General features: G+C 55.6%; 1 protein-coding gene across 2 annotated transcripts; it reads left to right on the top strand.

The window, feature by feature from the left end:
• Nucleotides 1–15,845: 15,845 nt before the first annotated feature.
• Nucleotides 15,846–24,227, top strand: SKOR1 (SKI family transcriptional corepressor 1; the record flags this gene model as incomplete). 2 transcript variants are annotated; one of them, XM_080691033.1, is made up of 9 exons in its annotated part: nt 15,846–15,952; nt 16,183–18,394; nt 19,437–19,527; nt 20,411–20,518; nt 21,042–21,113; nt 22,732–22,806; nt 23,026–23,100; nt 23,608–23,673; nt 24,133–24,227. In XM_080691033.1, 9 exons carry the CDS (start codon nt 15,846–15,848, stop codon nt 24,225–24,227), a joined length of 2,901 nt encoding a protein of 966 aa, XP_080547159.1. The 2 variants fall into 2 exon arrangements, with proteins under 2 accessions (XP_080547159.1, XP_080547160.1); XM_080691034.1 differs by lacking the exon at nt 15,846–15,952 and having other exon boundaries at nt 16,190–18,394; nt 24,136–24,227.
• Between the last annotated feature and the right edge of the window lie 1,950 nt (nt 24,228–26,177).

Here is a 26,177-nt window from a genome sequence, read left to right on the forward strand (position 1 = left end):
ATATAAGTAAACAAAAAGAATAAAATAGGGCTGGGGGTATAGCTCAGAATGCCCCTGAGTTCAATACCCAAAACCACACACACACATAAAAAGTAAATAAGCTGGGTGTGGTGGCGCACGCTTGTAATCCCCACACTTGGGAGGCGGAGACAGGAGGATGGCACAGGTTCGAAGCCGGCCACACTGGCGTAAGAGACCCTGTTTCCAAATAAAAATATTTAAAAAAATAGGTCTGGGAGTGTAGCCCGGAGGTAGAAGGGCTTCCAGGAACCCCAGTATCACCAAATTATATATATATATATATATATATATATATATATATATATATATATATATATATATAATAAAAGTAAAGTAAATAAATAAGTAAAGTAGAAAAGTCCTGGAGGCCCAAACTGAGCCAGCACCCAGCTATGACCCAGCAGTCTGACCTCACAAGAAGCCATTGCATGGGAGTTGCCAGCACCAGCTATATGAAGCCCTCTCACCATGGCTGGGTTTTGTACATTAGTACAGGAAACTTGGTGGTGACCTGTCCGACTCCAAGATGGCGCTTTTGGTAGATGAGTGGCTTTGGATCTGATTTATTGGTTTGGGCTTTTGGCTGTGTTGTTCTGTGTGCGCATTTGTTTGCTTGGATTTGTTATTTTGCAATACTTTCATTTGTCGGTTTGTTATTTGTTGGTTTGTTTTTAGCTTAGTATCATTAGTTGCTATAGCAGCTTTTTTTTTTTTAACCTGAGTGAGATTTTTTATTGATGCTTCCCTTAGCTCTATTTTTTTTTCAGTTTGAAAAGTTGAGTCTTTATTCGAGTCCAGTACAAACCAGAAGCTGTTTCTTTTTGTGTGTGTGTGTGTGTGTGACTGAATATTTTATTTTATTTTTTTATTGGTGCACTGTATTCATACATCATAGTGAGATACAAACTTTTTTTTTTTTTTTTTTTTGGTGGTACTGGGTTCCTGGAAGCCCTTCTACCTCCGGGCTACACTCCCAGACCTCTTTTTACATTTTATATTTGGAAACAGGGTCTCCTAAGCCAGCGCGCGCGGCTGGCTTCGAACCTGCGCGATCCTCCTGTCTCTGCCTCCCAAGCGCGGGGATTACAAGCGTGCGCCACCACGCCCGGCCGATACAAACTTTTGTAGACATACATGCACACATCGCCCAGTCAGCCCCCACCCGATCCCCACCCCATTCTCTCCCCATCCCTCCCTCCCATGCTTGGCTTAGTGGTTGACATCTAGTATTATAGCAATTTATCCAAAATTAAAAATGATAATCTCACATAACAGTTTCATTTGTCTGATACCAAGCTTTTGATGACTTAAAGATAACATTTCAATATTTCTTTTTACTTTCTTTCTTACCAGAGAATTTTTTTTCTATTTTTTAGGTGAAACTATCATATATTTATATATTTATTTTTCAGAAAAAAAAATCTATCCTAATATGGAAAATGGACTCTAGATACCCAAAACGATCTTGAAAAAGAACAAAGCTAGAAGATATATATTTTCTGATTTCAAACCATATAAAGCTACAATAATTGAAACAGTGTAGTACTATTCTAAAGGCAGATATATAAACCATTGGAGTTAAATACAAGCCTAGAGCTAAATTCTTCCCTATATTGTCAAGTTATTTTTGACAAGGTTTCCACGAACATTTGGTGGTGGAAATAATAATCTTTTAACTAAATATTGTTGAAACATAATAATTACATGGAAAAGAATAAAGTTGGACCCTTACCTAATCCCATATACAAATATTAACTCAAAATAGATAAAAGACCTAAATATAAATCTTAAGACTATAAACTTTTAGGAGAAAATCTGGGTCATAAAACCTCACAACATTGAAATTGGCAGTGATTTCTTGGATATGATTTCAATGGCACAGGCAACAGAAGAGTATACAAACTCCCTAAAAAATAAAAAAAATATATTGTATATCCAAAGACAATGTAAACAGAGTTAAAAGTTACTAATAGAATGGGATAAAATATTTCCAAATGCTATATCTGAAGGTATATTAATATTCCAACTAGAAATCCTAAAAATTAACAACAATAAAGGCAAACAATACCATTTAGAGATAGGTAAAAGACTAACATAAATAATGAATCTCCACAGATAACCAATCTTAGTTGTCTGTTGGATGGAAACTCTTGTTTCTCTGGTTCTGGTGTGTGTTACCTATTTCTTCTTTGTAGTTAATCTCTTTGAGTATTTTCTCTAGTGCTGGTTTTGAAGACATAAATTCCTTCAGTTTCTGTTTTTCGTGGAAGCTTCTTATTTCTCCATCTAATTTGATAGAAAGTTTTTCTGGGTAGGAAATTTTTGGCTGGAAGTTGTTTTCTTTCAGAGTTTGGAATATGTTACTCCAAGCCCTTCTGGCTCTCATGACTTGGTTTGGGAAGTCTGGAGTGATTCTAATTGGTTTGCCTCTGAATGTCACTTGGCCCTTTGTTTTTGTTGCCTTTAAGATTCTCTGCTTGGCTTCCACATTGGTCCTTTTGACAATTATGTGGCGTGGGGATCCTCTTCTCCGATCCTGTCTAAAGGGGGTTCTATAAGTTTCCTGGACCTGTGTATCAACCTCTTGCTCTATGTCTGGAAAATTTTCTGCTATTACTTCCTTGAAGAGATTGTTGATCCCTTTGGTTTCACTTTCTTTTCCCTCCTCTATTCCAATTATTCTTAGGTTAGCTCTCTTAAAATGGGCCCATATTTCTTCAATATCAGATTCCCACTGTCGGATATTTTTTCCTAGATTAGAAACTATGCGTTCATTTTTGGAATGATCATCTTCTAAGAGCGAGATTCTGTTCTCCATGTGGTCTAATCGGTTGTTTGTGCTTTGAATTGAGGCCTTTACTTCATTAATTGCATCCTTTATCTCTTTTTGGCTCTCTCTGAGTTCTTTTCGAAGCACCTCTATTATTTCTACAGTTATTTTCCTGATTTGATCTTCTAGAAATCTCTGATTTTCTGTTTTATCGGGTTCTGATGTTGTGGGGTTGTGGGCATTCATTGCTCCAGTATTATTCCTCTTTCCCATGATTTCGGAAGTTTGTGCCTTCTCTGGGTTCTTCCCTTGGGTCACTATGACTTCCCTTAAGGTGTTCTGGATCTCGAGTCAGTAGTATCTCAGACCCCACTACTCCTTTACTGGGTTGTATCACAGAGTCTCCGACCCAGAGAGTCGATAGAGGCTGCTTTAGACCGTGGGGGGTGCCAGGTTGCACGTTCTCCTATGGTGTGATATCTCTGCCACCGCCACTCCCCCACTGGGTCAAGTCCCAGGGAGTACAGTACTGGGATTTCTCCTCTGTGACCCGCAATTTGACTCACTGTTCTTGAGTACGCAGATGTAGCTGTACTGGATTCAGTGAATTCTCTGCTGCTGCCGCCGGTGGCAATATGGCGCCGCTGCTACACCCTTGGCCGTGAGGCTGGCGTATTTCTTCTTGGTTTTGATTTCCACTCTGAATCCCTGCAGCGTGTGCTGAGCTCAGCCACTGGGAGCTTTAGATTTTACCTGCGGTGAGAAATCCCGCCTGGCTGTTCTGCAGCGGCTCACCTCGGCTTGCTGTAGCCGTCCGGTGAAGTCGCCGCTGCCGCCGGCAGTATGGCGCTGCTGCCGCGGCCTCGGGCGTGAGGCTGGTGTATCTCCTCTGTGGCTCTGAGCTCTGTTCTCAGTCTGCTTTCTCTCTGGAGCCTGGTGATTTTTTTGTTTCTCTGGTGATGGTGTTTTCTGGCTATGAAAGGCGCTGATTTTGTGGTAATGGAGATTAGTTGTTAGCAGGGCTCTTAAGCCCCGCTTTTCTTGGTCGCCATCTTCCCAGAAGTGTATAGCAGCTTTTGATGGACAGCGCTAGGAGAGAAATTAGAGAGGCCTGACCAGGACTCATGGCCAGCTCTGTCTGTGAGGATGGTCTCATGGAAAATTATATGGTCCTGAAGAACATTGGCAAGGGCAGTTTTGCCTGAGTCAAACTGGCCTGCCATGTCCTCACCAGGACTGAGGTGGCTATGAAGGTCTTAACTTCATTTAGGGACAGCCCCTTTATTAGGTACAAAATTGCTATCTTGAGGGCAGTGGAGCACCCAAAAGTGGTCCAGCTGTTTGAGGTCATAGACATGGCCGATGTCGCCTACCTGGTGATGGAGCAGGTGAGCCGGGGGGTGGGGGCTGCTGCTGCACCACATCCAGGGCTTGGGCAACTTGGAGAAGGCGGAGGCCCAGATCGTGTTCCAGCAGGTTGTAAGTGCAGTGTGTTACTTCCACAAGAGAAGCATCCTGCACAGCGATCTGAAGCCACATAACATCCTCCTGGACTCAGAAGGAAACATCAAAGTCAGTGACTTTGGGCTGAGCTGCTGCTCCAAGGTCAGGCACAAGCTGACCACTCCCTGCTACTGTGCCCCAGAGGTCTACCTCAGGGCTACAGATATGACCCTGAGTAGACCTCTGGGGTCTGGAGGTCTTCCTCTACCTTATGCTTAAAAGCTCTATCCTATTCGCTGGCACCACCTGAGAGCTGCTGCAAGAGAAGATGGTAGCCGGGCGTGGTGGCGCACGCTTGTAATCCCAGCATTTGGGAGGTTGAGACAGAAGGATCGCAGTTCAAGGCCAGCCTCAGCTACTTAGTGAGGCCCTTTGCAACTCAGTGAGACCCTGTTTCAAAATATAGAATAAAAAATAGTGCTGGGGGTGTAGCTTGGAGGTAGAATGCCCCTGGGTTCCACCATCAGTACTGCAAAAAGAGAGAGAGAGAGACAGAGAAGGTGCTGCAGGGGAGGTGCTTGGTGCCCCTTCACATCACCATCCAGGCACGATTCATCATCACTTACTGACTGTTAACCTGAACACGAGGGCCACCACCCATGAAATCCTGGAACATCCATGGCTGAGACAGGGTAAGGCGCAATCACCTCTTTCTAAGGAGCTGCTCTCCAAACTGAGCCCTGCAGTCCTGAGAGTGATGTGTTGCCTCAGTTACGACCCACACCAGACCTGGCTGTCAGTGTCAAATAAAACGTTTGACAGCGCCATGGCTGCATACCTGCCGATCCAGTGCAGTGTGAGCCCCGGAGCAGCGTGCACCTTCCAGGCTGGGCCTGAGGTATCCATCTTTATACATTCATTCTGCTGCCCAAGAGAAGAACCAGCGAGCCCGTCCTGCCTCCCTCCCAATTCCTGTCCTCTAAGGAGGACTCACAGTGGAGGTAGAAGGGCAGAAGAGACAGCCTGCCTGCCATCCCCAAGCTGCCCATCTAAGAGGACCCCACTCCTAGTGTAGCCCCTCAGCACGGACCTGAGGCCCCTCAGGCCAGCATCCCACAACCTCATCATGAGCCTGCCTCCAGGACCTGGGACGACAGGAAGGGCTGGGGTTGGGTCACCAGGATGATTGTTACCTGTATCATCCACATGTTACTGTTGTGGGCTGGCCCCCAGAGCCACCCCAGACTACTGAGCAACAGAGTTGCTTCAGAGAAACCAGACACATGAGGTAGATAAAACCAACTCCCTGGATCCTGACTTCATCCAGAGTGGACTCAGATGCAGGACACATGCTCCAACTGCCAACTGCCATGGCTTTTCCACAGTTTCTAGTCGAGAGGACCCACCTGGGAGAAACCAGGGACTATTTTCCTAGGGAACTCACTCCCCTTTTTCCTGAGATGACTCTTAAAAAAATCATTATAGGCCAGGCGTGGTGGCGCACGCTTGTAATCCCCGCGCTTGGGAGGCAGAGACAGGAGGATCGCACAGGTTCGAAGCCAGCCTCGCTGGCTTAAGATCCCTGTTTCCAAATTTTAAAAATATATAAAATAGGTCTTGGAGTGTAGCCCAGAGGTAAAAGGGTTCCATTCCCATACCACCAAAAAAAATGTTATAAATTTTATAATAAAAAAAATAAAAAGAATAAATTTTATAATAAAAGCAAGATGCTTGAAAAGAAAAAAAGACTGAAAAGACAGCTCGAATGCTAGAAAAAGTTATTTGCAAATCAGACATTTATAATTGAGTGCTTGTATCTAGAATATTTAAAGAATGCTTGGAACCCAGTAATAAACATATAAATAACCTAATGAAAAACAAAGGATCGGAATAGACATTTCTCTAGATAAGATTTGCTAATAAGTACATGAAAAGATGTCCAACCTCATTTCAACAGGAAAATGCAAATAAAAACCACAAGAAGCTATTTCACACCCACTAGGATGGCCAGGAAAAAAAAAAAAAGACAATATGTGTTGTTGAGAATGTGGAGAAATCAGAACCCTCATACATTGCTGGTAAGGATATAAAATGGTACAGTACTCTGAGAAAACAATTTAGAGTTTCCTTAAAAAGTTAAGCATAAGCCGGGCATGGTGGTGCACACTTATAATCTCAGTACTGGGAGGTGGAGACAGGAGGATCACACAGGTTCGAAGCCAGCCTCAGTTACTTAGTGAGGCTCTCAGCAACTTAGTGAAACCCTGTTTCCAAATAAAATATAAAATAGTTCTGGGAGCCAGGCGTGGTGGCGCACGCTTGTAATCCCCACGCTTGGGAGGCGGAAACAGGAGGATCATGTGGGTTCGAAGCCAGTCGCGCTAGCTTAAGAGACCCTGTTTCCAAATAAAAATATAAAAAAAAATAGGTCTGGGAGTGTAGCCCGGAGGTAGAAGGCCCCTGGGTTCCATCCCCAGTAACACACACACACACACACACACACACACACACACACACACTCAGAAGCTGGGTGCTGTGGCATGTGCTTATAGTCCCAGGCTGATACAGGAAGATTGCAAATTTGAGACCAGCTTGGGAAACTTAGGCCCTGTCTTTTTTTTTTTTTTTTTTTTTGGTGGTATTGGGGTTCCTGGAAGCCCTTCTACCTCCGGGCTACACTCCCAGACCTATTTTATACTTTTTATTTGGAAACAGGGTCTTTTAAGCCAGCACGGCTGGCTTCGAACCTATGCAATCCTCCTGTCTCCACCTCCCAAGCACGGGGATTACAAGCGTGCACCACCACGACCGGCAAGAGGCCCTGTCTTAAAATAAAAATTTAAAAAGCTGGGCAATGGTGGTGCACACGTGTAATCCCAGCATTTGGGAGGTTGAGACAGGAGGATCGAGGTTCGCAGACAGCCTGTTATTTAGTGAGGCCCTTCACAACTCAGTGAGATTCTGATTTAATATAAAGAATAAAAAATAGGACCAGTGGTGTAGCTCAGAGGTGAAATGCCCCTGGGTTCCATCCCTAGTACAAAAAAAAAAACACATTATATATATATATATATATATATATATATATATATATATATATATATATGTATGTATGTATTTAAACAAATATATATGTATGTGTGTCATATATATATATGACTATGTGTGTAGCTCAGGTAGAATGCCCCTGGATTCAATTCCTAGTACCATTTACACACATACAACACATACCCAAAAGGAAAGGTTAACCAAAGAGCTACGGTATAATGCAGTATGATTCACATCTAGCTATGTATTACCAAGAGAAATTAAAATATGCTGTTACACAAAAACTTGTATATGGATTTTTATAACAGTAGCATTCATAATAGCCAAAAGTGAAACAATCCAAATATCCATCAAAGTAAACAAAATGTAGTATGCCCATACAATGGAATACCATCTGGTAATTAAAAGGAATTAAATTCTCATCCATGCTATAACATAGATAACCTGAAAAACATGTTAAGGAATCCCATCATAAAAGACCACAAATTATATGGTTTGTTTAAATGAAATGTCCAGAATAGACAAATCTACAAAGACAGAAAGATTAGTAGTTGCTTAGAACTAAAGGCGGGTAGGAAAGGGGCAGGGGCAGCAGTTTATAGGTACAAAGTTTCTCTTTGGGTGATAAAAATACTTTTTTATTTTAATATTTTTATTGGTGCATTGTAATCTCACATCATAATGTATATAGAGTGATAGTGACATATGCACACAACACCAGACGGGCTTTTCGGGTGATAAAAATATTCTAACATTGGTGGGGTGATGGCTACACAACTCTGTGAATACACAAAAATCACTGTACACTGTAACTGGATGAATTCCATGCGGTGTGAATAATATCTTGACTTATATCCCCTGGGGTCGGTGCAGTGGGGTCAGGCTGCCTATAGAGAGCCGATGGCCTGGAATCTCGCTCTTCCTCCCACTGATGCAGCATGCTGTAGTTTGCCCAGCACACCAAAACCAGGGTCCAGCACCACCTCCACCTGACCCAGATAGCAGACTGGCCTCCGCCACGCTCAGGCAGTCCTCCCAGAGCAACCTGAGGCTGGCAGGGAGGGGCGCTTTCTGTGCTGGGTACCCACTCTTTGCCCCCTACTTTATGCAGGACTAAGAGTAGGGGGGGGAGCCGGGCGTGGTGGCGCACGCTAGTAATCCCCGCGCTTGGGAGGCGGAGACAGGAGGATCGCGCAGGTTCGAATCCAGCCGCGCTGGCGTAAGAGACCCTGTTTCAAAAATATAAAATAGGTCTGGGAGTGTAGCCCGGAGGTAGAAGGGCTTCCAGGAACCCCAGTACCACCAAAAAAAAAAAAAAAAAAAAAAGGAGTAGGGGAGGACTTTCAGGCCCTGGAGTACCTTAAATTCTATACCCTAAGCCATGTGTGGTGGTGCACACTTGTAATCCCAATACTTAGAAGGCTGAGACAGGAGGATTGCAGGTTTGTGACCAGCCTCAGCTACTTAGGCCCTCTGCAAGTTAGTGAGACCCTGTTTCAAAATAAAGAATAAAAAATAGGGCTGGAGGTGTAACTCAGAAATAGAATGTCCCTGGGTTCGATCCCCGGTAACACACACACACACACACACACACACACACACACACACACACACACCTGCCCCCTAAGCATCTCCCCCAAGCCTCCACCCTGGCTAGGTACCATATACACAGCACTTTATTTAATCCTTATGAAATCTCTGCAAGGCGCTTATGACTGGCTTCCCCGGTGCAGGTTTGGAGGCAGAGGTCTCCCCAGCCCCGTCTTCTCTTTCCAGACATCCCCCACCATGCTAAGTGGAAGAGCCCCTAGGAAGGAAGCCCATTGCAACCAGGGAAAACTCATCAGGCCTGCCAGCTGCTTCCCACCTCCTGAGAACAAGCCTCTGGGGGCTCAGCTTGAGTGGCCCTGCCCGCGTCTGTGTGGAAGGTGGGACTCCCAAGACATCCTAAGCACCACTTAAGATCAGACAACCTTAGGACCAAGTGGCTACTAGACCCGGGGGCAGTGGTCACTCTTATCAGCAAACCAGCTGGGACCTGGGCTGGTGTAGTGCTGTTTACTCATTCATTCAACAAACACAGTGAGTACCTACTATGTGCCAGGCCCTGGGTACGATACATCAGGAAATGACACGTTCAGTTTCAAATGACAGAAAACACCAAAAAGCGATCAGGAAAAACTAACTCTTGAATGATCCAAAGAAAAAATGGGAATAGCCACATGACCTAGGGGATGAAGGCCCCACACCTGCAGGCTTAGAGGAGCCCTACAAAGCGGCCAGGAAAGATGAGGGAGAAGTTCAGGTTGCCTGCTCTTTGGGCAGAAGCCTCTGGGTGATACTGAATTTTCTTGGGGTGTTTCCTTGGACCGCTAGGAAACCAAAGAGCCCACACAGTTTCTCCCCTGCTCAGGGGACCTTCTAAAGAGGCTGCGGCCATGCTGGAGGGAGCTCCTTACCGAGGGAGTCAGCTGGAACATGGGCAGGAACCCACACTAGAGACCTGGAGGTAGGAAAGCCTCCTGGGGCACTGGGGGACAGAGGGAAGGCTCACCCACTCTTTCCCCAAGACCTTTGTGTTGGCCTTGGAGGCTTTTATGTCTGATGGGGCAAAGAAGGCTGGTCCTGTGTTCTCCGTTCAGTCCCTCCAGCTTAACTTGCACCCCCTCCCCCAGGTGCAGAAAGAGCCTTGGGCTGGGCAGAGCCAGGACTCCCAATTTAAATATTTAAGTAATTTCCACCGCCTCAGAGCTCTGCCTCACCCTCTAAGCAGAGACCCCCAGCCCCACTCCTCTGCTGGACTTCTGTAGCCAGAGCTTCTCGGGAACTGTGTGTCTGGGAACTCCCTCTGAATCCTTTGCCCCCATTAGTGCGGGTCCCTGTGGCCACGCTGAAGATGCAGATATCAGGAGGTTGATGGTGCCTCACATGGGCAGTGTTAAGAACCAGATCTGGATCCATCCAAGCTGAGACTCTTCTCCCTCCTTTTGATGTTCCTGGGATCCGGAGCCTCCTGCTGGGAGGAGTGTTGTTCTCACCCCATCCCAAATTGCTGGGGCTGGCAGCGGAACCTGAAACCTGAAACCTGAAACCTGAACCTTCCAGTCTGGGGCCAGAGCTCTGGGCACCTTTAGATTGCTTGGAGGCCACCTCCCCTCCACCTCCCTTTGGCTCCAGGGTGGGGGTCCAGCAGGCTCCTCCCAACCCCCTTCACAGCTTGGGCCCCGGTTGCCGAGCTGGGCTGGGCTGCGGTCTATCTGGCCGTCGGACTAATATCCAGATATTAAGTAAACAATAAATTAGCAAAACTACAAGAAAATTTTACAGCCCTTTGCATTTGGCAATCATTGAGTGTTAATTAGAAATTCATTACAATTAAAACCCTGCCTAAACAGGGCCTGCGCGCCTTAATTACATCTGATTTTTAATTCAGAATACGTGTTTACACAGTAAGCGCTACGTACCCCATGATTATCCCCAATCCTCTTTATACTGTACTAATTATGTAAATTAAACCTAATTAACTGACGAAAACTGCCGTTAATTCAACTGGTAAAAGATATGTGCTTGCAGAGGAGGCGCGGCTGCCCAGCCCCAGTCCAAGCCGGAGCCCAAATGGGCGTCCGAGGCCGGGCGGTGTGAACCAGGCGCCGGCAACTCTGAAGCAGCGCAGGACCCGCGGGGGCTGCCAGGAACACTCCAGGTGTGTCCCAGATCTGGAGTCCTGCGCTCCATCCCCTGGAGCCACCGGGCAGCGGATGCAAGAGACAAAAATCCTCAATAATGAGGGTCAGGGAGGCCAAGGGCAGCGATGCCCGTGGGCTCCCTGTGTTACAGACAGGGCCACAGGACCCAGACCGCACAGCATGGAGAAGGGGTGCCACACGCCTCCGGCTGAGCCTGGGCCCAAGTCTTAGCTGTGCCACCCACGGCTTCCTGGACCTAAGCAAGTGACCTGGCTTTTCCAGGCCTCCCTCCTGTGCCCAGCGTCCTGGCCACAGAGTGCTGCCCACTTTTTATCCCCTTCACCAAGCGCGGACCTTCTCTGCAGCAGGCAGGCAGGCAGGATGTTAGGGGTCAAGGCGAGCCTGAGTGTATCACTGACTGAAGAACCTAGGTGGGTTAGCTTCCACTGCCTGGCCCTCAATTTCCTACCTATAAAATGGGAATAAATGATCAAAATCTATTCCCGCAACCCGTTGTGGGAACAGACTCTGCAGACCATAAAATGCAGGTTCTCTTGATACCAACTTTTCAGTAATTGGTCCAGAGCCCCAGCCTCCCCGACAGGCTCCCGGAACCTGTTCAGCAAGGAACAGCGGCGTTCCCCGTCAGCTCCCAGGAGCCCTTCTTCTCTGGTTCAGACCCGACCCGAGCTCTCAGCCTGGGGAATCTGCAGGTTCTGGGCGGGGACGGGGAGCTGTCCGCGGAGTGGTGCTGAACGGAAAGCTAGGGCGACACCGCCTCCCTCCCACACCACACTGGCAGCCCAGGGTGGGACCCTTTGTATGAGAGCTCCCCAGGGCGGGGAGCTCCAGGCAGCCAGGACGCCAGGAGGCCAGCCCCAGCGGCGGTGTGGGCCCTCGCTGTACAATGGCGCAGGAACAGGCTGACCCTCCTCAGGGGACCCTGCCCAGCGCTCTCCACGCCCACCCCCACCACCCTGGGGGCATCCTGGCTCCAGTCGTCGATCGTCGTCGTCACCTCCATGCCGAATCCTGGAGTTCCTTTAAAAAAAATCATTAGGAGGCTAAGAATAATTACCAAGTGGGATTGTAATTATGGGATGGGGGAGCCGGGGCCAAGGGAGGGGAGAGGAGCAGGCAAAGACTGGAGATAGCTCTCGGAAGGGGACGGAAAATAGGGAAGAGGGGGTTAGAGAACCGCGGAGTTGGAGTGGGACAGAGGTGGCAGAGGAGAGGCACGTAAACAGAGGCACCAGAGGCCAGGAAAGGGGCTGAGCCGCTCCTGGGAAAATTATCAGAAAAGAGTGCCAGGCTGAGAAGGGGGCGGTGGGGGCTGAGGGACGGGAAAGCAAGAACCCAAAGCCTAGGGTGGTTTTCGAGGCCGCAGACAACACGTCGAGGGAGTGGGGCGAGCCCAGGACAGGCTAGGCCTGGGCGACCCTTCACGCCCCAGAGACCTTTTCCCGGGGACCTGGAGCCAGGAGGCCCGGAGGGAGGGAGGGAGGGAGAATATGAGAATATCCCAGAGGAGCTGAACACCGGAGGAAAGAAGGCCCGTAACCCCGAGCCAGAAAGAAAACGAGGAGGCGGGGGCGACCCTGCGCCGCTACCCGCGGAAGATTTATGGCGCCGCCGGGGTCCCAAGGACAAGCTGCAGTCGCCGCCGCCGACCGTAGCCGCGTGGCCGCTGCGCCCCCTGCCCGGGCGGCCCACCGCGCCCCGGGCCATCTCTGCCATTATTAACTTCTGTTTGATTAGGGTAATTGTTCAAACTTGGGCTGGACAGTATGATTAATTACAGTTTAATTAACGTGTCCATTAAGGACACTTAATGCCACGGGGCAAGGGGGGGTGGCGGCGGCCGAGGGGGCGCCCGATGGGGCGCGGAGGAGCGGGGTGCGAGGGCTAACTCCAGAGAGGTAGAGCCCGAGGTGAGAGGTGGGATAAAGGCCCCAGTGGGGTAATGGAGGAAACGGTCGGAAAAAGAGGGAGAGAGGGAGAGAGAGATGGAGGTTTGAAGAGGAAGTGCCGAGGAGAGTCTGCGGAGTCCGGGGTTGGACCCCCACCCTGGAAAACTCGAGTTAGCAACCTTGACCGAGGAGTTGGCCCCAGGTCTTCCAACGACGACTTGGCTCCTGCCCGGGGCCTGTTGGTGATGGGGCGGGGGTGGGAGCAAACTGAGTCCCCGAGGCCCCCCACCCAGTGAAGGGAGCAGGAGGGCGCCCCGACCCGGGCTAGCGCCCTCCACGCCTTCCGCGGTGTGTGGGGAGCAAAGGGGTCTCCTTTGTCCAGTGCCGGGGACCCCGGTCTCGACCCGCCCCGCTGCTGACCCTGCGGACCCCCAGGGCCACTCTGGGTTCCACTGGCCAGCAGGTGTGGTGCCCTACTCGGGCCCTTCCTCTTGAGTCCTGGACGCCGTCGCGCGGCCCTGGGGTCCCCCTCCTCCCCACTTAGCTCTTGGGTGCAAACTTTGCGGCCCGAGCCCTCCCCCCTCAGCCTCCCGGGCGGGCGGCAGGTGTGCGGGGCTTACCTGGGGCGGCAGGCCCCGCGGCTGCAGAGGCGGTGGCCCCGCGCGTGGCCGGGCAGGGCGCGAGGGACGGCGCGGCGGGTGCTGGGTGGGTGGTGGGTGTGGCTCGCAGCTGTCAGGCGCCCCCCCCCGCGCTGGCCTGGCCACTGGGGCGGTGACCGCGGGCGCGGCCATGCGCTCTGGGCTTCGGCTCCCTCTTCGGGCCAGTGCCCGGCCTCGGGGTCAGGGGCTCCGGGCACACGGCTCCGCGCCCCGAGCCCCCGGCGCCCGCTGAGCCGGGAGGGGCGCGCGGGAGGGGCGCGCGGCCGTGCGCGCGCGCGGGGAGGGGCCGCGCCGTCACCCGCGGAGCCCGCCCGCTCCGCCGCCGCCGCACCTCCGCGCACCGCTCCCCGGCTCCGCCGCCGCCGCACGGTGAGTACCTGCGCCGCAGCCCGCCGCCGGGCTGATTTTTTTCGTTTAGTTCGGACGTGGACTCTTGTGGCTGTTGTTTTTATTATACCCAAGGACTCCGCCGCCTCGCTCCCGCCGCCGGCCGCCTCCCGCCTCCCGCCTCCTTCCCCTCCCTGAGCTCGCCCCCCAGCCCCGAGCCCGCGAGGCTGCCCGGGGGCCCCCCTGGCCGCGGCCCCGGGTGAGCTGCGCGGCCCTTGGCCGGGGCTCTCCGCCTCGGCCCTCGAAAGGCTCTTCCCTTCCCAGGGCCCCTTCTCCGGGCCGAAGGGCCCAGAGCTCGCCTTCTTTCTCTCGGGAAAACCCCGCGGGGACCCGGACCCTCACCTTGGGGAGGCTGCGCTCCCCGCGCGCCCTCTTCACTGGATGCGGGCCGGGCACCTTCGCCGATCTCGGGAAACAGAGAAGCCACGTCTTCCCCAGAGCCGCCCGCCCGTCCCCCAGCCGCCTCCGCAGCCTGCCCACAGCCTTCCCTGGGGGCGCGAGGCTTGTCTTGTTGACCCCGCAGCCAAGGAGCTAGGACAGCGTTTTCCCCCTCTTAAAATGTTACAGGGACTTCCATGAGAAGGGAGGGTCAACTTGTTTCAGTGTGATTCGCAGGGATAAAGATGTAACAGATAATAGATAAATAGCTTGATACTTGAATAAGGGGCAAGACAGATGGGAGAAAGAGGAACGAGTTGGCAGAGACGGACGGACGGCTCAGGGACAGATGAGATCCACGACCCGGGGGCGCCCAAGAGAGTAGAGGGAGAGGGGCTTGGATTTCAGTATCCACCGGAGGCTTCTGAACGCAGCCCACCTGTCCTGTTGAAGTCGCCCCACTGAAAATGGAATGGCTTTTCTGGCCAAGTTTAGGAAAGGAGTCCTGGGGTTTGGGCTGCCCAGGCGGGCAGGAGTGCCCGCGGCCATGGGCCAGGTTGGAGCCCCGTGTGTCCGAGGACACGTGGCTGGGCCGGGCTACCGGGAGGCCCTAAACATCAGCTCCAGGGATCCCAGCTGCCGAGGTCTGCAGGTGGACTGCCTCCCTGCCTGGCCGGGGAGGGAAGCTGGGGCCAGTGCGGCCGTGGTGCCTGGAGCCTTAATGTGGCTCCAAGGACCCGCCAGGGTGCTTTGTAGCTCCCATAAGCCAGGACGGCGGGGCATGAAGGATAGCAAAGGAGACACCCCCCCCCCCCCAAAGAGAAGGAGCCCAGATCTCCTGGGAGCCTGCATTGGGCCTGAGAAAAGCATTATCTGAAGGGGGAAAGCTCAGGGAGTGGGCCATTGGAAACGAAACAGTGGCTCCCGAGAAACTTCTTTGAGAGCCTTACTGTCCCGTGCGCTGACCTGGATGGAAACTGCCTTTGGTCTGAAGCACAGTTAGGAAAAAAAAAAAAAAAAAAAAAAAGTGGTTAAGAACTGTGCGTCCAGGTCCCACTGACGGCTGGTAAGAAACGGTTTACATATCCAGCTGGAATCTCTCTGCCCAACGAACAGCGGGGTGCTAGGCGTGAGAAGAGAAGCTCAGATTTGTGGGAAGGCGCACTGTTGTCCCCGGAAGCCGGCCAGCGCGGAGCCGCGTGCGGCGGGGGCGGCCCGGGGTCTGGGCTCCCGCGGCGCGCTCCGGCCAGGGCAGGGTTCAGCACCGCGAACAGCGGTCGCCCGCGCCTCACCCCCTCCCAGGCAGCCCCGGCCCCCTCCCCCTCTTCCTCCACCCTCCGCAGCCCGGAGACCCGCAATGACCGCCCCTCCTTCGCCTCTCCACCCCTCCCCGCGCAGCCCCCACCCGCCCGCGTGCATGCGCGGCTGAGCAGAGGGGCTGCGGGTCCCCGAAGCCCGGGCTCCAGGACCCTGGTCGGCAGGGCAGGCTGCGAGGGTGGCTGAAGGCGCGCGGACCCGCGCGCGGGGAAGGCTGGAGTTGGCGATGGCGCTGCTGTGTGGCCTGGGGCAAGTCCATGTCCGTCTCTGGGCCCCACTTCCTTCCCCATCCGAAAGCTGGGTTGGGTTCCTGGCAGCTGGGACGTTCCTGGGGTCTTCATTTCCCCTTCTCCTACCTCAAACCCCGGGGGCTTTTGTTCCAGCGCCATCGCGGGTCTGAACCCGAGGCGCCAGTCCGGGGAGGGGGGGGCAATGAATTTGGCCTCCCCACGGCAAGGCTCCCCGCGCATCCCACTCGGCGCGCCCCGCTGGGCGGGCCCCAGCCGCGGCGGCGGCGGCGCGGAAAATGTCTCATCCGCTTCCCCGCTTTCTCTCTTTCGCAGGAGCGGCGGCATGGAGGCGCTCACCACCCAGCTGGGGCCGGGGCGCGAGGGCAGCTCGTCGCCCACCTCCAAGCAGGAGCTGCAGCCCTACTCGGGCTCCAGCGCCCTCAAGCCCAACCAGGTGGGCGAGACGTCGCTGTACGGCGTGCCCATCGTGTCCCTGGTCATCGACGGCCAGGAGCGCCTGTGCCTGGCGCAGATCTCCAACACGCTGCTCAAGAACTACAGCTACAACGAGATCCACAACCGGCGCGTGGCCCTGGGCATCACGTGCGTGCAGTGCACGCCGGTGCAGCTGGAGATTCTGCGGCGCGCCGGGGCCATGCCCATCTCCTCGCGCCGCTGCGGCATGATCACCAAGCGCGAGGCCGAGCGCCTGTGCAAGTCGTTCCTGGGCGAGCACAAGCCGCCCAAGCTGCCGGAGAACTTCGCCTTCGACGTGGTGCACGAGTGCGCCTGGGGCTCGCGCGGCAGCTTCATCCCCGCGCGCTACAACAGCTCGCGCGCCAAGTGCATCAAGTGCGGCTACTGCAGCATGTACTTCTCGCCCAACAAGTTCATCTTCCACTCGCACCGCACCCCGGACGCCAAGTACACGCAGCCCGACGCCGCCAACTTCAACTCGTGGCGCCGGCACCTCAAGCTCAGCGACAAGTCGGCCACCGACGAGCTGAGCCACGCCTGGGAGGACGTCAAGGCCATGTTCAACGGCGGCACGCGCAAGCGGACCTTCTCCCTGCAGGGCGGCGGCGGCGGCGGCGGCGGCGGCGGCGGGGCGGGCGGCCCCGGCAAGGGCGGCGCGGGCGGCGGCGGCGGCGGCGGCGCGGGCGGCCCGGGCTGCGGGGCCGAGCTGGCCCCCGGGCCCCCGCCGCACAAGAGCCTGCGCTGCGGCGAGGACGAGGCGGGCGGGCCCCCGGGGCCGCCGCCCCCGCACCCGCCGCGCGGCCTGGGCCTGGCGGCCGGCGCGGGCGGCCCGGCGGGCCCCGGGGGGCCGGGGGGCGGCGCGGGCGTCCGCAGCTACCCGGTGATCCCGGTGCCCAGCAAGGGCTTCGGCCTCCTGCAGAAGCTGCCCCCGCCGCTCTTCCCGCACCCCTACGGCTTCCCCACGGCCTTCGGCCTCTGCCCCAAGAAGGACGACCCGGTGCTGGGTGCGGGGGAGCCCAAGGGCGGCCCGGGCCCTGCGGGCGGCGGCGGCGGCGGCGCGGGCACCGGCGCGGGCGGCCCCGGGGGCGGCCACTTGCCCCCGGGCGCGGGGGCGGCCCCGGGCGGCGGCGCCATGTTCTGGGGGCACCAGCCCTCCGGGGCCGCCAAGGATGCGGCGGCGGTGGCGGCGGCGGCGGCGGCGGCCACGGTCTACCCGACGTTCCCCATGTTCTGGCCGGCGGCGGGCAGCCTCCCGGTGCCGCCCTACCCGGCCGCGCAGAGCCAGGCCAAGGCCGTGGCGGCGGCCGTGGCGGCGGCGGCGGCGGCGGCGGCGGCGGCGGCGGGGGGCGGCGGCGGCCCGGAGCCCCTGGACGGCGCGGAGCCGGCCAAGGAGGGCGGCCTGGGCGCCGAGGAGCGCTGCCCGAGCGCGCTGTCCCGCGGGCCCCCGGACGAGGACGGCGCGGACGAGGGGCTCCCGCCGGGCCTGGCCCCCCTGCCGCCGCCGCCGCCGCCGCCGCCGCCGCCGCCCGCGCGCAAGGGCTCCTACGTGTCGGCCTTCAGGCCGGTGGTCAAGGACGCCGAGAGCATCGCCAAGCTCTACGGGAGCGCCCGCGAGGCGTACGGCGCGGGGCCTGCTCGCGGGGGGGCCGCCGGCTACGTGAGCCCGGACTTTCTGAGCGAGGGCAGCTCCAGCTACCGTTCCGCCTCGCCCGACGTGGACACCGCGGACGAGCCCGAGGTGGACGTGGAGTCCAACCGCTTCCCGGACGATGAGGGCACCCAGGACGAGCCCGAGCCCCGGGCGCCCAGTGCGGGGGGTGGCGCCGACGCCGACCCGCCCACGGGGCCCCCGTCGGCCACTTCCTCGGGCGCAGACGGGCCCGCAGACTCTCCGGAAGGCGGCAGCCCGCGCCCCCGGCGCCGCCTCGGGCCCCCAGCGGCCAGCCGGTCAGTATTTGGGGACCTGGCGGCCGACGACGTGGTGCGAAGACCCGAGAGGAGCCCGCCCAGCGGCAGCTACGAGCTCCGGGAGCCTTGCGGGCCCCTGGGAGGCCCCGCGACGGCCAAGGTGAGCCCAGCGCCGCCCGCGGGAGCGCCCACCCGCTCACACTCCCGTCGCCAAGGCCGGTAGGGCGGGTGGGGGGGGCTTTTTCTTTTCTTTTCTTTTCTTTTTTTTTTTCCTGCAAAGGCGTTCTGTGGTCGAGTCTGGCCCATCTACCCTTGGGCGTGAAGTGGACTGGGCTCGTTGGGGGCCTCTGACTAAAGGGTTTGGGGAGATGCGGGACAGGCCGAAGGAACACCTGTATTTGTTTTTGTTAGGAGTGGGAAAGAGACCGACCGACCGGGACTAGAAAGATAAATATAAGGGGTTTGGAGAGAGAGAGTAAAGGACCCAGAACCCGCGAAAAGCGCTCTCAAGGCCAGGCCAGAGGTCACTCCCCCGAGTGGGGGTGAGGACCCCCAGGAAGCTGAGTGTATATGGAGAGGCCCAAAGCAGATCCCAGCAGCTCCGGGCTCCCGAGAATCTCCCGGACACCCTGGCCAGCAGTTTTCCGAGTCTCTAGGAATTCCCGCCTTGGGAACCGCAAGATTTGTTGCTGGGATACTGTCTCTGGGCGGTGTGTGGGACAAGAAGGGGTCTTCAGGTTGGCAGGGCTGAGGCTGGAGGAGCAGGCTGTGGTTAGGCCGGAATCGTTGGCCATTTTGGGGGCGCACACCTGTACGTGTCCATTCGGTTCATTAAAAACAAATCATTAGTCGGATGTGAAATACATCGCTCATGTCCGGGACCCAGCGCAAGCAGGAGGGAAAACACCGACAGGGAGGCGGGCGCAGAGGGAGGGGTAGACTTTGAACAGCCTTTGTCAGGAGAGGTGCTTGGCGTTTGCTTTCGGAAGCCCTAACCGCGAATCCACAGCAGCAACGCGGAGTCCGAGGGCGCCGGGGTGCATTGCGTGGGTCGCCGCTGCCCGAGGCCCTCCCGACTTGCTGGCTCCTCCGGTTCTCTTTGGAGTTGTGCCTCGGCCGGGCAGGGGGGGGGGGAGGGCGGGGTGGCTCCTCGCAGCCGCCCAGAGCCCCACTAATCGCCTGTCATTTCTCGGCCACCGCAGGTGTATGCGCCCGAGAGGGACGAGCAGGCGAAGAGCGCGGCGCCCACGCTGGGGCCCACGGCCTCCTACCTCTGCACCCCCGAGGCCCACGGTAACGCCGCCCAGGCCCATGGCCACTGGAGGGGGTGGGGGGCTCAGGCCGAAGCCCGGGCCAAGAAAGGCCTGAGAAGGAAGACAGGGAGAGAGAAAAATGAGTGAAAGAAAAGACAGCTAAGTGTGCCTAAACAAACTCCCCCGACTTGGTTACTTTCAGAGCAGTGATGACTGGCCTGGCCGTCTTTACCAGGCATCCACAAGCTCCAGGACGCCTGTGGCCGGGGTTAAAACCTTTTTAAAATAAAACCTGGCAGCTCCTTCAAGTCCTCTTGTTTATTCAACGAGTGTGTTTGGCTCCAGCCCCCTCCCCGCAGTCCTCCCCCCCCCCCCACCAGGCCAGGTCTGGATAAAGATGGCGGAACTTGGCTGCGCGCTTGGGTACCCCAGAAGGCCCGCGTAGCTGCGGGAACCCTGATCTGGCTCTCCGGACCAGGTTGCTAGAAGAGAAGGGGCCGGGACAAATCAGAGGAAATCTGGGCAGGGGGAGGCAGCAGGGCCCGGGACAATGCCCCCCAGCACCAGCACCAGCCCGAGGCTGCCGCCTCGAGTGGCGGCCAGACCCCGCTGCCACGCGCTCTCGCGGTGCCCCAGTATCTGTGTGCGATGTAGGTCGCTCGTCCCCAGTGGGCTCGACTGCTCCTCTCGCTCTTTTCCGAGGGGCTGGGGAGGGGCGTGAAGCTGGGAGACAGCAGGCCGTGTGCGGGGGAGGGGTGCCCGGCCCAAAGCCTCGGGGCGCGCGCCTGGGCGCACAGCCGGGGACTGGAGGCGGCCACGACGTTTTTTAATTAGGGCTTGGGCGCCCCAACCGCGGCAGCTCTGGCAGTATCGGGGTCATGCTTTCTTCGCCTCTCCTTGAAACTCGGTTTATTGCCTTTAAGAGCCAGATAAGGACGACAATCACTCAACCGCCGATGATTTGGAAACGAGGAAATCCTATTCAGACCAAAGGAGTATCTCCCAGCCAAGTCCTGCAAATACAGACCGAGGTGAGCCCTAGGATTCTTTGCTTCCCACCGGCAGCCAGCGGGGAGGGGAGGGGAGGTGACTCCCTCCGGTTACCACAGGCTTGCAAGGAAGGCTTTCTGTCAAGGGCAAGCGGGCAGCTGCCAGGTAGTTCCCTAGGCTCCGCTAGCAGAAACATTTAAATATTGCTGGAGAGGTGCAGGCCAGGTTTCTGGAGCCGCTGTGCCTCCTTGATGGCATTGCAGCTCTTCTGGGTAAAAGGGCAGGGGGTCATATAAAAGTAAATGAAGAGACCACCTCTGCCCCCTAAAATAGGTCAGAGGGTACTTTGTTCTCTGGGATAGCCCCCCTTCCTTGGGTTTAATCTCCTACTCCCTAGAATGATGGCCTGGAAGGTGGGTAGCATTGGATGCCTGGAACCATCTCCTCTAAAGACAGGGGATCTGGAGGAGGGCCCTGACTTGGCAGGGTTCCTAGGAAACTCACCGATCACCTCTCAGGGCCTCTCCCAGGACAGAGCCCCTCTCACCTGCCTTTGTGTCCCAGGCGACGATGGGCTTACCTTGGACGTCACAGGAACTCAGCTGGTGGAGAAAGATATTGAAAACCTGGCCAGAGGTGAGGTGAAATCTGAGCAATGGGGGTGTACTGAGCCGGAGGGAGATGGGACCTTCCCACGGAGGGTGTGGTGTGATTTCTGTAGCAGGGTCTGTGATTTCTGTAGCGAGTGAGCAGGAAAGACACAGCTACTGGGGGATCAGTTTTCATTCCAATGAGAAGGAAAATCCTTTGGCCACATCCTGGCACCAAGCTAGGAGGATGTGAACCAGACCCCATGGTTTGTTTATTGGAAGTATGGATTCTCCAGAGGCCTGAGTCTGTCTTGAATAGCCCAGGGAGAAAAGGGAGAGAGTAATGGTTCTCAGAACTTGCTGCCTGTGGACAGACAGGACAGTCTGGGCCTCTTAAACCCCATAGAAAACGGGACTTTTTCTGAAGAGCAAGGTTTCCAGAAGGCATTTATTAGAGGAACGTGTAAGAGGTCACAGTACTTCCTTCCTCTTGGAATTTATGTACAACTCTTAATGCACTGACAAATAAGTTCCGGGATGATAGGATCCTCCAGGGTTGCTCACCCTTCGAATGGGAGAAGATGGCTTGAAGCACAGCGAAGGGAGTCTCAAAGCACTGTGCCTTTCCACCTTGCGTTTGTGTATTTCAGAAGAACTCTCCGTGAGGAGGGCCCAAATACTAAGGCCCCGGAGTAGCCCCCCCCCCCCTTCAGTCCCTCTGGAAGTGGTTTCTTTCTTTTTTTTTTTTCTTCATCTTCATCATCATCTTCTTCTTCTTCTTCTTCTTCTTCTTCTTCTTCTTCTTCTTCTTCTTCTTCTCCTTCTTCTTCTTTTTTGGTGGTACTGGAGTTCCTGGAAACCCTTCTACCTCCGGGCTACACTCCTAGACCTATTTTTATACTTTTTTATTTGGAAATAGTCTCTTAAACCAGCGCGGCTGGCTTCGAACCTGTGCGATCCTCCTGTCTCAGCCTCCCAAGCGCGGGGATTACAAGCTTGTGCCACCATGCCCGGCTGGAAGTGGTTTCTAAGGGTGCTAAATGGCTCCTTCTGACCACCCAGTCTTTGAATGGTCTTGGACAATGGTGGGGAAGGGAGACACGCATTGCTGATTGATCTACTCTTCCTAGTTACATATTTTACAGGATATGCCATTACCTTCAATTCCTTGATGTTTTATATGAGGGTTCTTAGCAGGGATTTCAGGGTCCAGGGACCTTCTGAAATTGTACCCATATCATTAAGTATTTCTTTTTCTCTGGGAAGGTCATTCGAGACTTGGACCAGATTCTCCCAGACCTGTAGTGAAAGGAGGGATTAGAAGTGTCATTTGGAGTGGGAACTCACATGTTTTGTGGGTCATCCTCTAGGGTTAAGGGGGAGTTAGGAACCACTCAAAGGAGGTGTCAAACTGCATTTCCAAAAACAAGGGCCCAGAAATCCAAAACAGGTTCCACCTTTTGATTTTTTTTTTTCCTTCTGGGCATTTTGCCCCGTTGCCCTGTGTCTGTGCACAAATCCTTTGGATACAGATGAAAAACTAGAGTTCTGAAGCCCTCTACACCAACTCTGGTTCCAGCACTGTTGGCCAGGGCAGTACCCCAAAGCTTAATGGGTACCTTGCGTTCTACCCCCCTATACCTCCCACTCTCCCCCCTCCACAGAGGAACTGCAAAAACTGCTCCTGGAGCAAATGGAACTCCGAAAGAAGCTGGAGCGAGAATTTCAGAGTCTCAAAGGTACTTCCATTCCTCATCACCCACCCCGCTTCCCACGCCCTTAGCCGGCCCTGCTGGGGGAGCCTGGTCCAGTCCCCAAGGGTAGCAAGAGAACTGGTCTTGCTGGGTTTCCAGCTTCGCAGAGGACTGGGTGGGGGCGGGTGAGGATGGGCGGGAGTGGGGAAGTGGAGCCGGGGAGGGGGCTCCGCGTAACCGCTCTCACTTAATCAATTTGCACAGATAATTTTCAGGATCAAATGAAGAGGGAATTGGCTTATCGAGAAGAGATGGTGCAACAGCTGCAAATTGTCAGAGGTAAGACGGGAGTCAGGTGAGCGCGCACAGACCGTAACTGCCTCTCGTCTGGCAGGAGCCGCAATGTTGGCTCAGTCATTTGGATTTAAATGGAAGGTAATTTAACAATTATTTTTTTATTTAATATCCTTTGTATACTCTGATTAGCCTCAGAATGGCGAGCGAGCCCAGCAAACGGCTTGCAGGCATCATTACATGGAGTGATTGAACTTCTTATCGCGGCAATTTCCATGGTTTCTAAATTAAAAATCGAGGCGTAAAATTACCTGGGAAGTAATGCCTAAGTTTGCTTTAATTTTGGTTAGATCCGTCTGCCTTTAAGCGCCATCCCAGGCCATTTCCCTCCGCCAGGCTGCAGTTTGGAGCGCGGGCTCCCCTCCCCCTCCCCCGTCCGGGAGTTGTCTCTGCGAGTGGCTGCGCGAGGGAGGGGCACGCAGCCCCTGCCGTGACCCCGGCCGCAGGAAGGTGGTCGGCGTCCCCTCAACACCCCCTCCCCTTGTCTTCCAGACACCCTGTGTAACGAACTCGACCAGGAGCGGAAGGCGCGCTATGCCATCCAGCAGAAATTAAAAGGTGTGGAACCGGGGAACAAAGATAGGCGGGGTGCCAAGGGCTGGCAGTGCCCCACGGATGGATGCGGGGATGGATGCAGGGGCGGGCTAATGAAGGGGAAGACCGGGGTCACCTGGACACCTAGATCGGAAGAGGGAACTGGGACTCGATCAAAATAGGGAAATTATTCTAGAACAGTGGTGGTAGAAAGAGCCCTTTGGTTGAGCTCTTAGGCATCAAAAATCTGTCTTGTGGTCCAACTGTGACCTTAGGCCAGTCAACCTGGCCTCAGTTTCTTTTTCTGTAAAATGGGGCTATTAAACCAGAACAGTGGTTCTGAATCGCCGAGACCTCTCCTCCCGCCCTCCTTCCGCGTGGGGAACCCCGGGGCCCGACGTCTAGAGTGAGGGGGAGGGGCGCCGGGGCACCCCGCAGGCCTGGCGGGGCGGCCAACGCGGCCGGTGCGACTCTCTTTCCCAGAAGCCCACGACGCCCTGCACCATTTCTCCTGCAAGATGCTGACGCCCCGACACTGCACCGGCAACTGCTCCTTCAAGCCCCCGCTGTTGCCCTAGGGCCGGCCCGAGCCCCCCACCCCACGCGCCCTCAAGCCATGCTGCTCCTTCCTGTAAATACCCGCTGCCCGGCGGCCCCGAGCGAGGAACAAGCCATTCGGACCCGACCGTGTAAATACAGCCGCCCGCCCGCCCTCCTCCCGGGCGTCCCAGTCCGGCCCGGCTCAGTTTCCAAGTGTAAAATACCGCCTCACCCCTTGGTTGAACTCCAGGGCATCGGACCTCCAGGGGTTAACGGACCACGGGGGAGGGGAGAAGAAAGGGGTCGCGGCTCCCACCCGCCCCGCCGTGTACAGCCTGGACCCCGAGTGTGAATACCATGTGGCAACTTCACCAGCCCTCCCTTCCCGTCCACTCCTGAAACTTGTCCCTCTTGACTAAGCGGCTATGTGCAATGGATATAAGTGTACTGTGAGTCTTGGTTCAGTATTAGGTTCGTTTTAATTTATTTATGCTGTTATTTTTTTTTCCCCTCCTGGACCTTTTTCCAGACCCCTTTTGCATTTCTCTTTGGGGTTTTGCTTTGTCCGTTTTTTCCCCCTCGTTATTATTGTTGTTGTAAACCTCTTTGATATAACAGCACTTTAAAAGGACAAAGGACAACTGACTCACGAGATGGCGACCACCTTGAGCCTGTTTAAGGAGACCACCCTGTATCCGTGACTTTTGTTTTTAATAAAAAAAAAAAAGAGAGAGAGAGAGAGAAAACCTGTCATTTCCTGGGGCTGTGGAGGTGGGACCAGGTTGGGACCGGCAAGAGGCCTGTGCCACAGGTGGGGGTGAAGGTTCTGGGGCACCCGGGATCAGAAGTGCGCGTGCCAAGTGCCCAACCTCTCAACAATCAACATAGAAATAGCCAGTCTTCCCGCCCCGAAACCCTCTCTTGGGCCCCGAGTAGGGCACACTCTCTGTGCCCCGGTCCCTTCTCTCCGGCTCTTTCAGGGACTGAGTTCATTCCACACTTAGCAGGGGTAGCCCCCCCCCCTCCCCGCACACTCCACCCCGGGAAGCTCAGAGACAGGGAGCCTGTTGGGTCTGGTCTGCCCAGAATCCCAGGTTCATCCAGAATTGCCCCTCCAGTTGACATGAGGGGCCCGGAGAAAACAAACCCGGAAAGGAAGGTAAGACTTGGAGCTGACGCCCAGGTGCCCTCCGCCGGCCCCGCCACAAAGAGGTACCCCTGGCCACATGTCAGTGGTCCCTCTAGTTGAGAACGTGGAGAAACTCGAGGAAGATGAGCCCCGCGGTCACTGGTCGGCAGGGGCCCGGGCAGCCTGGCTCGCTAGACTCCGGCTGGAGTGCCCCACGCCTGGGTCCCCAAGCGCACCCCCTGGTTGGGGAAGCGCACTGTCGGGGGAGTCGCTTAACCCCGGCTGCATTTCTGCTCCTCGTCTGGCTAGCGAGGGCCCCCGTTTGCGCGCCGGGCTTCGCTTTCCCCTCCATAGAAGGACCTTCGAGCCTCTGTCCTCCGAGGCTCAGGAAGCGCCCCGGGAGTCGCGCGGGGAGGCCCAGCGCCCCGACGGCCCGGCTCTCAGGACGCCCCAGACTAGCTGCGCGCCCCCGCCCAGCCCGGGAGATGGCGGAGCTGCAGCGCGGGCTGGGGGCTCCGCGGGGGATCTTCTGGAGGGCTTCCCGCCGTGCAGCGAAGACCCGCAGCCAGCCCCAGTGTCCCCTGAGCTGGGCTGGGGCCCTCGAGCCCGGGGTATTCGGAGAGCTACACGCCGGGAGGATTCGTGGGAAATACTGGCAGTGAGGGCGCCGGGCAAAGTTCGAGTTCCCGTCTCGGGAGCTCCAGGCCCGGACCTCCAGGGAGCCCTTCCTCCAGGCGGGCTGAGTTCTCCGCTATCCCGAGGCCAAAGCGAGCGGCGATTCCCGGGCTGGCGGGGTGCGCGCCCCGGGCGCCGGCGGTGGAGACCGCGCGCCGCGCTTCCCCTCCATAGAAAGGCCGCA

This window comes from Muscardinus avellanarius, assembly GCF_963383645.1.
Source record: "Muscardinus avellanarius genome assembly, chromosome: 3".
Lineage (NCBI taxonomy): Eukaryota > Metazoa > Chordata > Mammalia > Rodentia > Gliridae > Muscardinus > Muscardinus avellanarius.